Consider the following 12,631-nt stretch of genomic DNA (forward strand, 5'->3'; position numbering starts at 1 on the left):
CCGTGGCTGCCTTCCAAGCAATGGGAACCTCCCCAGAAAGGAGAGACAGGTTAAAAAGATCGGATATAGGCTTGGCGATGATATGGGCAGCAACCTTAAGGAAGAAAGGGGATAGTCACATTAGAAGGGGTGGGAGATGAGGAAATGTTGGACGGGCAAGGAGGCATGGCTTAGTCAAATACGAATCCTGACTTAATGAAGTGGTGATTAAAGAGCTCAGTCATGTGTTTCTTGTCAGTAACAACCACATCATCAACATTAAGGGACATGTTCAGCTGTGAGGGGGAGGGTTTATTCTCCAGGTCTTTAACGGTTTTCCAGAACTTCTTGGGGTTAGACCCACAGAGAGAGAACTGATCCTTAAAGTAACTAACTTTAGCTATCTGGAGAGCGTAAGTGAACTTATTTCTCATTTGCCTGAACAATAGCCAGTCAGCCTGAGTATGCGTGCGCCGAGCCTTTCGCCAAATGCAATTCTTGAGGTAGAGTAACTCTGCAAGATCACAGTCGAACCAGGGGCTGAACCTGTTTTTAATTATCCTTTTCTTCATGGGGTCGTATTTGTTAACAATACCACTGAAAATATCAAAAAAGAAGGTCCAAACGTCTTCGACAGAGGGGATCAAGCTGATTCTATCCCATTTTACAGAGGCCAGCTCATGAAGGAAGGCTTGCTCATTAAAGTTTATTAGCAAGCATCTATGACAAATCAGCACAGGTCGTTTCACTGAGCAGTCATTACAAAACCCAGGCTGTAAAACAGTGATTACACTAAGGTCAATACAGAAAACACCAGACTGATACCTATCAGGATTATTTGTGAGGATAACATCGAGGAGAGTTGCATTTTCTGGGTGTTTGGAGTCATACATTGTGGGATTGGTAATAATCTGAGAAAGATTTAAGGAGTCCCATTGCTTTAGGATTTGGTCAGGTGGTTTAAGCATGTCCCAGATTAGGTCACCTAGCAGGACAAATTCAGACTTGGTGTAAGGGGCCAGGAGAGAGCTAATGGCAGTTAGGGTACAGGCCGGTGCTGATGGATGACAATAGCACCCAGCAACAGTCAACTAAGAGCTATTTGAAAGTTTAATGCTTAAAACCAGCTAATCAAATTTGGGGACAGACTTGGTGGAGACAACCGAGCACTGAAGGTGATCCTTGGTAAAGATTGCCACTCCCCCAACTTTGGAAGATCTATCTTGCTGAAAAAGGTTATAACCAGAAAGGTTAACATCAGTGTTCAAAACACTCTTCCTTAACCACGTCTCAGTAATGACCAACACATTTGGATTGGAGCTGTGAACCCACACTTTCAATTGATCCATTTTAGGAAATAAGTTTCTAGTGTTAATGTGCAGAAAGCCCAGGCTTTTACGAGAGCAGAAATCAATGAAGCAGATATCAGAGCACATGTCTGAATTGGGGCTAGCAACAGTAGATGGGCCAGGGTGTACATGCACATTCCCAGATATCATCAACAGAAATACAATCAAGGCACGGCATAGGACAGGAAGAGCTCTACAGTGCTGATTTATGACATCTGAATGTGCATCAGATGGCAACAAGATCATATTGTACAGCGATTTCATCAGGTAACATGAATACAAAGCGAGAGGTGGTTAGAATAGGATGGGAGACCAAAAGTCTGTGTAACCACTAGAGAGCCAGTGTCCCGAGTGTGGGAATGAACATAGTCTGTCCCACAGTTGGGTAAAGAAAGTTTGGAGTCAACAAAGTGTGCAGGAGTTATGAGGCAAAAAGCCAAATAGAAAAATGCACAATAAAAAGATATATATATAACGTCTTTGGGCTAGCCATCGTTTGTTCAGAATAACTCGCCTCAACAGTGCGTGTGTGCTGGAGGTGAGCGAAAGCTCGGGAGTGTGGTGGGGGTACCTGTACCAGAGGGGGAGACAGGCCAGGGCAGATGGTGAACAGATTGCCAGATGGAATCCAAGCAGCAGTGCAGCAGGCAACGGGACGAGGTGTCACACCCACTTGGGAGATGCTTTTATTTCTGGAGGAAGATTTCTTGTAGAAAATGCCAGTGAATGGTCTTTGAACAGCGGGAGGGGGCTTCAAAGGGAGGACGCTTCAAAGACTCCGGCCACTTGTTGGGCCCAAAGGCCTCGACACCCTTTACTTCACACCTAAGTGCTAATTGAGCATTACCTCAGCATTCAGTCTCTATAAAGTAAAATATATCATTGTAATGTAATTTTTTTCATTTTTTTTCATTTGTCTTTTTCTTCTTGGCTTGCAAAATAGCATCAGACCAAACACTACTCACTCAGTTCCAGGTTGGATAGTGTCCTCAGGTATCTGCTGTTTGTTTGCTAGAGCACCCTCCATATAGCTTGGAACAGGGAAATCTTGGAAGCAGTAATCTCTCTGGTTTTGGTTCAAAATGAGGTTGTAGGTTTGGAGTTTTGATCTGGAGCGAAGGCCATGCTGTGGAGGGTAGCATCCTGCATATGTACCTACCGAAAAATCCAAGTTTATCTAACTCCAAATCTATCCTTTTGTATAAATGTTGAAAAATGTGAGAGCTCACATGTAGCTGTGTCTCTCTCTCTCTCTGACATCTGTGCTAACAACACTATAATACCTAAGGCCTAAGGGCACACATGGTTTGGATGGTACTCTCTTTCATCTGCATGTAGCATTAAAACATGATTTGTGGTTCAGATCTTTTCTTTGTGGTTCAGATTTCTTGGTGTGTGCATTGTGCAGTGGGTTATGTCATATGATACTCTAACATGGGGATACGAGTATAGAAACCACAAGGAATTCTCTGTTATTAGGCTATTTCACATCAATACAGATCATTCTGGGAACCGTTGTCTTTTCATAGTCCTGACATGATCTATGTCGAAACACATCGACAAACCATCTCTCCCTCCAGTTCACCACCTGGTTAAGCACTTACAATAAACAGCCCACAGACCTAGCTCCAGACTACTGAGTTACTCCTGAACGCTGCCCCAAAGATGAGCTCAGCCTTTCCCTCCAGTCACAACACGTAGTCATGACCTGGTGACCAATCACAGGGCTGAGTTACATTCTCAGCCTTTCCCTCCAGTCACAACACGTAGTCATGACCTGGTGACCAATCACAGGCCTGGGTCCAGGCCCGGGTCCAGTTGTTGGCCTGCAGCCAGCTCAATGTTGTCCTGGGGGCAGAGGAGGGAGGGGAGGGGAGGGGGAGGGTACACTGTTTGAGCATGGATGGAATGTGAGTTCACTTTACTAACCTGCTCAGTGCCCCTGTGTAATTCTCAACACAAGCCTGCCAACCACCCTGCCTCCGCCCCCTGTCTACCTCTTTCCTAAAAACCATTCCCTGCATTCTTTCACAGCACAGTGTGAGTCTTTCTCACCTCTCTCTCAGTCCTCTCTGTCAGACAGACACGTCCATTTGCTTTTCAGACTACTGAAGCTTTCTGTGGAGAGTGTGTTATCCCATCTGTTCTGCGTCTCTATCATACACACAGGCTGCCCTTCCTCCAGCCATGACCCAGTTGAAACTCTCATGTGAACCTACATACACACATGAACAGCGACAGTCTCCGTGTCGCAGAGGAAGGGCAGGGAGAACTGAAAGGTGAGCAGGGTACAAGCTCTACCCGTCAGCCCCAACACAGTAATTAGCCACTAGCACTGGGTCTGTGGCCAGCACACATTTAATCACACAATCAGCTTTTATTTCACAAATCATAATTCTACCATTCTGTTTCTTTCACTGCCTCGCTTTATTTAGGTTGTATAACCACTGTTTTTGTTTATACAATACATATACTGTATATGTATTGTAGAGGGTGCCGACAGACATGACAGCTCTGCTTCTAGCTCTTAAGCAACTTTGCAGTATTTCGTTTTTTTGTGTGCTATTTCTTACATTATTAGCCCAGAATGTTTTTTTGTGTTATTACATACAGCCGGAAATAACTTTCGGATATCAGAGCGGCAGTAACTCACCAGCATTACGACCAGGAAAACTACATTCCCAAATTGGATCCTTTGTTCGTACCCCCCAGTGCAATTGAACTTATCCCATTGGCTGCTCCAAGACGCCGACGGCGGAGAAGAGGTATTCAGAGTGGACTTCTAGTCCGACTCAGGAGGCGTGCACACCATCCACCTCTTCCGAGTATATTACTCGCTAATGTTCAGTCTATGGACAATAAAGTAGATGAGCTCAGGGTGAGGATCTCCTTCCAGAAAGACATCAGGGACTGTAACATACTCTGTTTCACAGAATCATGGCTCTCTCCGGATATACTGTCCCATCCATACAGCCAGCTGGGTTCTCAGTACATCGCGCAGACAGGAATAAAGAAGTCTACGGGAAGAAGAAGGGTGGTGGTGTATGTTTCATGATTAACTACTCACAGTGTGATTGTGTTAACGTACAAAAACTCAAGTCCTTTTGTTCACCCGACGTAGAATACCTTACAATCAAATGCCGACCGTATTACCTCCCAAGAGAAATCTCGCAAGGCTGCCAGGCCAGACTGCATCCCTGGCCTCATCCTCAGAGCATGCGCAGACCAGATGTCTGGAACTAAATGACTATCGCCCCGTAGCACTCATGTCTGTCATCATGAAGTGCTTTGAGAGGCTAGTTAAGGATCATATCACCTCTACCTTACCTGACACTCTAGACCCACTTCAATTTGCTTACCGCCCCAATAGATCCACAGACAATGCAATCGCTATTGCAATGCACAATGCCATATCCCATCTGGACAAGAGGAATTCCTATGTAAGAATGCTGTTCATTGACTATAGCTCAGCCTTCAACACCATAGTACCCTCCAAGCTCATAATTAAGCTCGGCGCCCTGGGTCTGAACCCCACCCTGTGCAATTGGGTCCTAAACTTCCTGACGGGCCGCCCCCAGGTGGTGAAGGTAGGAAACAACACCTCCACTTCGCTGATCCTCAACACAGGGGCCCCACAAGGGTGCATGCTCAGCCCGCTCCTGTACTCCCTGTTCACCCATGACTGTGGAAACGCACGCCTCCAACTCAATCATCAAGTTTGCAGATGACACAACAGTAGTAGGCCTGATTACCAACAATGAAGAGACAGCCTACAGGGAGGAGGTGAGGGCCCTGGCGGAGTGGTGCCGGGAAAATAACCTCTTCAGAACGAAGGAGCTGATCGTGGATTCTCATACTTAAAAAAACTCTTCTTCATGGTACAGTGATTATCAACACTGAACATCTAGGCTGCTCAACGACCCAATAAATGTCTCTTTGCCAAAAACTTCTCATTGGCAGTTAGTATTGAGGGCATGCAGAGATATACTGAGACCTTTACAGTCATTGGTTCAGATTCAGGAGAACAATACAGACAGACAGTAGAATGCAGCAGCAACAGGCACATCCTATAGGTCAGGGGCCGGGCAGGGGTCGGTAACAGACGGCCCGCGGGCTAAAAATAAGTTGAATTTAGGAAATCTGTTCCTAAATATTAAAACATCAGGGCAGATATGTGTGTGTGTGTGTGTGTGTGTGTGTGTGTGTGTGTGTGTGTGTGTGTGCGCGCGTGCGTTGGGAAGTGTTCTCAATGAGAAACAGACAGACATAAAGCTGCAAACAAAAGCAAGCCTTGAAAGGATGAGTGGAAAACAAAAGACAAAAGCATCCAACTGGTGATGACTTCAATTCTGGGAGAAACAGAGAAAACGCATTAAACTATCAAGTCCCTCTTAAAAGTTTCCATGTGCAACAAAATAGGTATGTGATGGGCATTCTCCACATGCTTGTGCACTGACTTTCTTTGTCCCTGTAGACTAGTCATCCAGACCTTTCGTCTCTCCCGTGATTCTCTCCACAGCACTTTTACGCATCACTTCCTCAGTGCGTTGAGCACCCACCTTTTGTGCCGCTGTCCGAGCCACTCAGTGTCTACTCTCTCCCCATCTCCAATCACTGGATTAAGTTGTACATCAAAATATCTTGCATTCTTGCTTGGAACGTGCTAGATAAAACTATTTATTTATTGAATACCTCAGTAGTCTATTTATTATACTTCTTAATAAGGCACAATTAATGACTTTATAAGGGGATTACTCATGGGCTGGTGCCATCAACTGTTAAGGTTAGTGGCACCTGTGACACTAGGGGAAAATGTTAGTCTGGAGCCCTGTAATAGTAGTTAACACTTAAGGAGTCCACATGCTTCTCATCTGAAACAGTCCGGAACAGTTTGTGCATATATTATGATGTCATTTTGTGAGGTTGTTTTGCGCAATTAAGATCTCCTCTGCAAAAATGTCTAAATTATTGACAGATTTCTTGAGTTATCTTACACTGAACAAAAATATAAACGCAACATGCAACATTTTCAAAGATGTTCCTGAGTTACAGTTCACATAAGGAAATCTGTCAATGAAATAAAATCATTAGGCCCTAATCTATGGATTTCACATGACTGTTGGTGACAGATACTGTACCTTAAAAAAGGTAAGGGTGTGGATCAGTAAACCAGTCAGTATCTGCTGTGACCAGCACGTGCATCATGCAGCGTGACACATCTCCTTCGCATAGAGTTGATCAAGCTGGTGATTGTGGCCTGTGGAATGTTGTCCCACTCCTCTTCAATGGCTGTGCGAACTTGCTTGATATTGGCGGGAACTGGAAGACGTTGTCGTACTCGTCAATCCAGAGAATCACAAACATGCTCAATGGGTGACATGTCTGGTCAGTATGCAGGCCATGGAAGAACTGGGACATTTTCAGCTTCCAGGAATTCTATACAGATCCTTGCGACATGGAACCATGCACTATCATGCTGAAACAGAAGGTGATGGCAGCGGATGAATGGCACAACAATGGGCCTCAGGATCTCATCATGTGATCTCTGTACATTCAAATTGCCATCTCTAAAATGCAATTGTGTTCATTGTCCTTAGCTTATGCCTGCCTGCCCATACCATAACCCCAACGCCATCATGGGGCACTCTGTTCACAACATTGACATCAGCAAATCACTCGACCACATGACACCACACTCGATGCCATACACACTGTCTGCCATCTGCCCAGTACAGTTGAAACCGGGATTCATCCGTGAAGAACAGACTTCTCTAGCATGCCAGTGGCCATTGAAGGTGAGCATTTGTACACTGAAGTCGGTTACGACGCCGAACTGCAGACAGGTCAAGATCCTGGTGAGGACGACGAGCACGCAGATGAGCTTCCCTGAGACGGTTTCTGACAGTTTGTGATGAAATTCTTTGGTTGTGCGAACCCAGTTTCATCAGCTTTCTGGGTGGTGGTCTCAGACGATTCAACAGGTGAAAAAGCCAGATGTGGAGCTCCTGGGCTGGTGTGTTTACAGATTATCTGTGGTTGTGAGGCCGGTTGGACGTACTGCCAAATTCTCTAAAGCAAAGTTGGAGGCGGTTTATGGTAGAGAAATGAACATTCAATTCTCTGGCAAAAGCTTTGGTGGACATTCCTGCAGTCAGCATGCCAGTTGTACGCTCCCTCAAAACTTGAAACATCTGTGGCGTTGTGTTGAGTTAAGTCAAAACTGTAACTCGGCCACTCAAGCAACTTCAGCGTAGATTTGGCCTTGTGTTTTAGGTTATTATTGAAAGGTAAAATAATTTCCCAGTGTCTGGTGGAAAGCAGACTGAACCAGTTTTTCCTCATGGATTTTGCCTATGCTTAGCTCCATTCCGTTTATTTTTTATCCTGAACAACTCCCCAGTCCTTAACAATTACAAGAATACCCTAACATGATGCAGCCACTACTATGTTTAAAAATATGGAGAGTGGTACTCAGTAATGTGTTGTATTGGATTTGCCCCAAACATAACACTTTGTATTCAGAACAAAAAGTGAATTGCTTTGCCACATTTTTTTGCAGTATTACTTTAGTGCCTTATTGCAAAACAGTGTTTTGTCAAGTGTTTTGGAATATTTGTATTCTGTACAGGCTTCCTTATTTTCACTTTTTCAATTAGGTTAGTATTGTGGAGTAACTACAATATTGTTGATCCATCCTCAGTTTTCTCCTATCACAGCCATTTAACTCTGTAACTGTTTTAATGACACTGTTGGCCTCATTGTAAAATCCCTGAGCGGTTTCATCCTCTCCTGCAGCTGAGTTAGGAAGGATGTCTGTATCTTTGTAGTGACTGGGTGTATTGATACAGCATCCAAAGTGTAATTAATAACTTCAGAATGCTCAAAGGGATATATTGAATGTATTTTTTAAAATTGTATTTTTACCCATCTACCAATAGGTGCCCCTCTTTGTGAGGCATTAGAAAACCTCCCTGGTCTTTGTGGTTGAATCTGTGCTTGAAATTCACTGAGGGACCTTATAGATAATTGTATGTGTGTGGTAGAGAGATGAGTCATTCAAAAATCATGTTGAACACTATTATTGCACACAGAGTGATGCAACTTATTATGTGACTTGTGAAGCACATTTTTACTCCTGAACTTATTTAGGATTGCCATAACAAAGGGGTTGAATACTTATTGACTCCAGACATTTCAGCTTTTCATTTTTAATTAATTTACCAACATATCAAAAAACATTATTCCATTTTGACCTTATGGGGTTCTGTGTGTAGGCCAGTGACAAAAAAAAGCTAGATTTAAACCATTTTAAATGCAGGCTGTAGCACAACAAAATGTGGAAAAAGTTAAGGGGCTTGAATACTTTCTGAGGGCACTGTAGCCCAAAGGCGTCTGCATGCTTCCCAGCCGAAACAGTTGGGAAGAGTTTGTGCATATATTATGACGACATTTTGTGACATTTTTGTTCGTTTTGGACTTCGGTAAGGTTGTTTTTGGTTGTTGGGGCACATTACATTTTTTCTTGAGGCAAGCCGAAGTCGGTAGCTTTAGTCTACACCCATTCGTCGGTGATTGGTCAACAATATAGATTCTTCAGTAAGTCTATGTTGTCCTTCAATGAGAGACATTTCTTTATTTCGAAACAGTGCCCCAAACATCTTAGTTAGATGTAAAATAGCGCAACTAAGATCTCCTCTGCAAAAAAACATCTACATTAATGACAGATTTATTGAGTTGTCTTAGATTAATTATGATTATTTAGAGTAAGTGTATACTGGCTACAGCGTCTCAAAATGGACAAACAGTACTATTGCCGCTTTTGTTCCTCGATTTTCAAGCGAATGTCTTTTAACGGAGTATACGAACATATTCGTTTGGTTCACTTAGCCGACTTTGGCTAGCCGCCAGCAGAACTGAAGCATGATGACACCTTAAGACAGCTTGGCTTTTATAATGTTTAAGGCTTAAGCAGAGAGGCAGACAGAGAACAAGAAGATGCACAGTGACAGCAGAGAAAATGCCGAAACAAATACAATAGGTGTGGATAAAATGCCAGAGCCGAATTGTTATCCAAGTCCACCCCCTGTGTAACTGCCTATGGAGAATTGATGATGGAGACTTTTGGCGATATGGGCCCCCATCCCCCCACACCTGGCTGCTGTTTTAAGCCCCCTGATTTCTGCAATGTGTGCATAATAATAATAAAAACACCGTCAACAACATGCTCTGCCCATTCATCTACTCCTAACATGCAATTAGGAACCCAGCAGACACGCGTGGAGAGGGCATTGTAAAACGCAGCAACAAGTCTCGTTCACGCTGACAGCAGCGTCTCTGTTCTTTACGTGGGCAGGACAGGAGGTTCTCATTATAATACCGACACCATACCGATAACAATAAGCTCTATGTTACTTACATGTGTGTACTTTTTTCCCATAGTAAAGTGCAAAGCAAGAATTGTCGCGGGCGTGCCCCAACAGGCGGCCCTCCGCCCGTGGGTGGTTTTATTTGCCTCCAAGTTTTCTGAGCAAATCTGGTTTAAAACACACACACACACACACACACAGTATTTCATGTCAAGTAATATATATATGTATATTTATTACTGGACATGAAATACTGTTTAAAAAAAACCACCAGGAAATCATCTCCAATTGATTTTCGTATTGGAAGGCCTATTCCCACGCATAATAGAGAGGCGTGCTCGTATACAAATGTAAGCAAGGTTTGAAATTATTATGTTTTTGTGAAATAGTTGCAGTCTAGAAATGATTTGTAATTATGTTCCGACCCCCGACCATCCGCTCCAGAAAAATGGTCCCGCGGATGAATTTAGTTGATGATCCCTGCTGTTGGCTATTGGAGACGATTTGACCGGAATAAAGTTGTTAAAAAGTTAGTTGCGTTTCTCACCAGATAGCTATCCGCTCCTTCGGATAGTCTAGCCTGTCGATGCAGCCCAGGTAGTGCGGCAGGCTGTGCGCTGCGTTGCGAGCCAGAATGGCGATCATGACTTTTGGCATCAGCAGTGACGATTCGGGTCGGACCGAGTCCTGCACCAGAGTCACCAAGTCCGACATGCCACCCGGCATGAGGGCGACAAGCAGCGCGCAGAGCAGTCCGACTCCCACGGCTCCAACCGCCGGCATCATTCCCAGATAACACCGTTATCCCAACCCGAACTCTGCCGCGACTGAATATAAGAGTGAGCGATTGTGGGAGGGAGCGAAGAAGGTAGGAAGGGAAGGGGGTGGAGTGTGTGGACGAGGGAGAGCACAGGAGTTTGGTGGCACCTTAATTAGGGAGGACAGGCTCGTGGTAATGGCTGGAGCGGAATCAGTGGAATGGTTTCAAATACATCAAACACAAGGTTTCCAAGTGTTTAATGCCATTCCATTTGCGCCATTACAGCCATTATTATGAGCTGTCCTCCCATCAGCAGCCTCCACTGGAGAGAGGGGTAACATCTCTTGTCTACCTCCTCCCCGCTGGCTGCTCCCCAAAACGTTCATATACCTCTCCTACAGCTTTCCCTCTCTCTCTCTCTTGGAGACGAGGCTACAGAGGCAGGACAGGGGCTGATAAAACATCATGGGGAATCTAACAGGTGTAACAGCACAGATAGAAGAGGTGGCTCCAAACATGGCCAATAACATTATTTTAGTAAGTAAATAATACATTTTCTTACTCAAATCCAGCAGCTTGAAGCTTCCTGTTCTATAAAACTGATGGCAATTATCATTCAATAATGTTGGGTGAAAGAAGAACGGAAATTGTACCTGAAGTGCAAAAGAGGGTTGTACATTTCGCAATATTGTGTTTGTCAGTTCAAGTCTATGTATGCAAAATGCATCAACTGTATGCTGTTCTGATGGAAATATGTGTATACATGTGTAACTACTCTTATTGTGTGGTTGCAATGTCAGATCATTGTAACAACATGTGGTTTGACTGCTTGTGCATGGCTGTCGCCGTGATAAAGTTGGTTTGATTTTCAGTATTTGCCAGACATTCTTACCTTCAAATTTCAATAGCTCGCGAACGATTTTAGCTACATATCTCAGGTTCTCTATGAAGGAAAAAAAGTGTAAAACATTGAACAAGTCTTATTTTCCCGATTACAATCCGAGTTTCATAATCACACGGCAACGGTGTAGTAAGCCTCGCGCACCGTCAATGCAACTATTTAGGGACCTTCAAAGTGCTTGATCACAATATTCAAACATCAATTGCTCTTCAACCATGTGACTTAGCCACCTCATTTCAATTGTTATTTCTTACATAGAGCGGCATATTGCACACCCTTTGGTTTCCTCATAAAAGTATTCCAACATTTAAAAATCTATATTTATTTATTTATAAAAAAATCAATAGCTCCTTGACCATGTGTCCTAGACACCTCAAACCAACGTTGGAATGTTCACTGGGTAGGGACATACATCACATGGACTTTGTACATAAAAATATATATATATTTACTTGAAGTTCATTTATTAGTTCAAATTTTTTACTTCAAATATCAATAGCTTCTTGATCACATGACCTAGGCACCTCAAACCAACTTTGTATATTTCAAAAGGGGAGGGACACACATTGCACAGCCTTTGGTTTTACACAATTTACACCATTTTATATACATATTTGAAAGTATATCATTTCAATAGCACTTTACCCACATGACTTAGAAACCTCATGTCACACCCTGGTCTAAGTATTTTGTGTTTATCTTTATGTATTGGGTCAGGCCAGGGTGTGGCATGGGGTTTTTGTATTGTGGTGTGTTTTGTCTGGGGGGTTTTGGTGTGTATGTTTTGGGATTGTAGCTAGTGGGGTTATCTAGCAAAGTCTATGGCTGTCTGGAGTGGTTCTCAATCAGAGGCAGGTGTTTATCGTTGTCTCTGATTGGGAACCATATTTAGGCAGCCATATTCTTTGAGTTTGTCGTGGGTGATTGTCCTGAGTGTCTTAATGTCCTTGTTTGATGTTAGTTGACACAAGTATAGGCTGTTTTCGGTTTTCGTTTCGTTTATTGTTTGTAGTGTTCGTGTTTAGTCGTGTTTACGTTTGTTTAAATAAACATGGATCACAATCGACACGCTGCAGTTTGGTCCGACTCTCCTTCACTATATGAAAACCGTTACACCTCATTGCAACTTTCATTTATTCCATATATGGAGAGTTATTTTGCACAGCCTTTGTTTTTTTCCATAAAATGATTCCAACATTCATTAAAAAATATACAGTACCAGTCAAAAGTTTGGACACACCTACTCATTCAAGGGTTTTTATTTATTTAGACTTTT

The 12,631-nt window shown here is 43.3% G+C and overlaps 1 protein-coding gene across 2 annotated transcripts in view; it reads right to left on the bottom strand.

The window, feature by feature from the left end:
- LOC115108364 (procollagen galactosyltransferase 2-like) overlaps positions 1-11,446 on the bottom strand; it is a 44,130-nt gene extending 32,684 nt beyond the window's left edge. The window contains exon 1 of one of the 2 annotated variants that reach the window (XM_065009032.1): positions 11,347-11,446. Coding sequence is in view for 1 of the 2 variants with exons in the window: in XM_029632594.2 (XP_029488454.1) it covers positions 10,242-10,480 (239 nt within the window). In the remaining variant the exon portion in view is untranslated. Of the gene's footprint in view, positions 1-10,241; positions 10,597-11,346 lie in introns of those variants that run through there. The other variant, XM_029632594.2, reaches the window with a different exon arrangement.
- Between the last annotated feature and the right edge of the window lie 1,185 nt (positions 11,447-12,631).

This window comes from Oncorhynchus nerka, linkage group LG24, assembly GCF_034236695.1.
Source record: "Oncorhynchus nerka isolate Pitt River linkage group LG24, Oner_Uvic_2.0, whole genome shotgun sequence".
NCBI lineage: Eukaryota > Metazoa > Chordata > Actinopteri > Salmoniformes > Salmonidae > Oncorhynchus > Oncorhynchus nerka.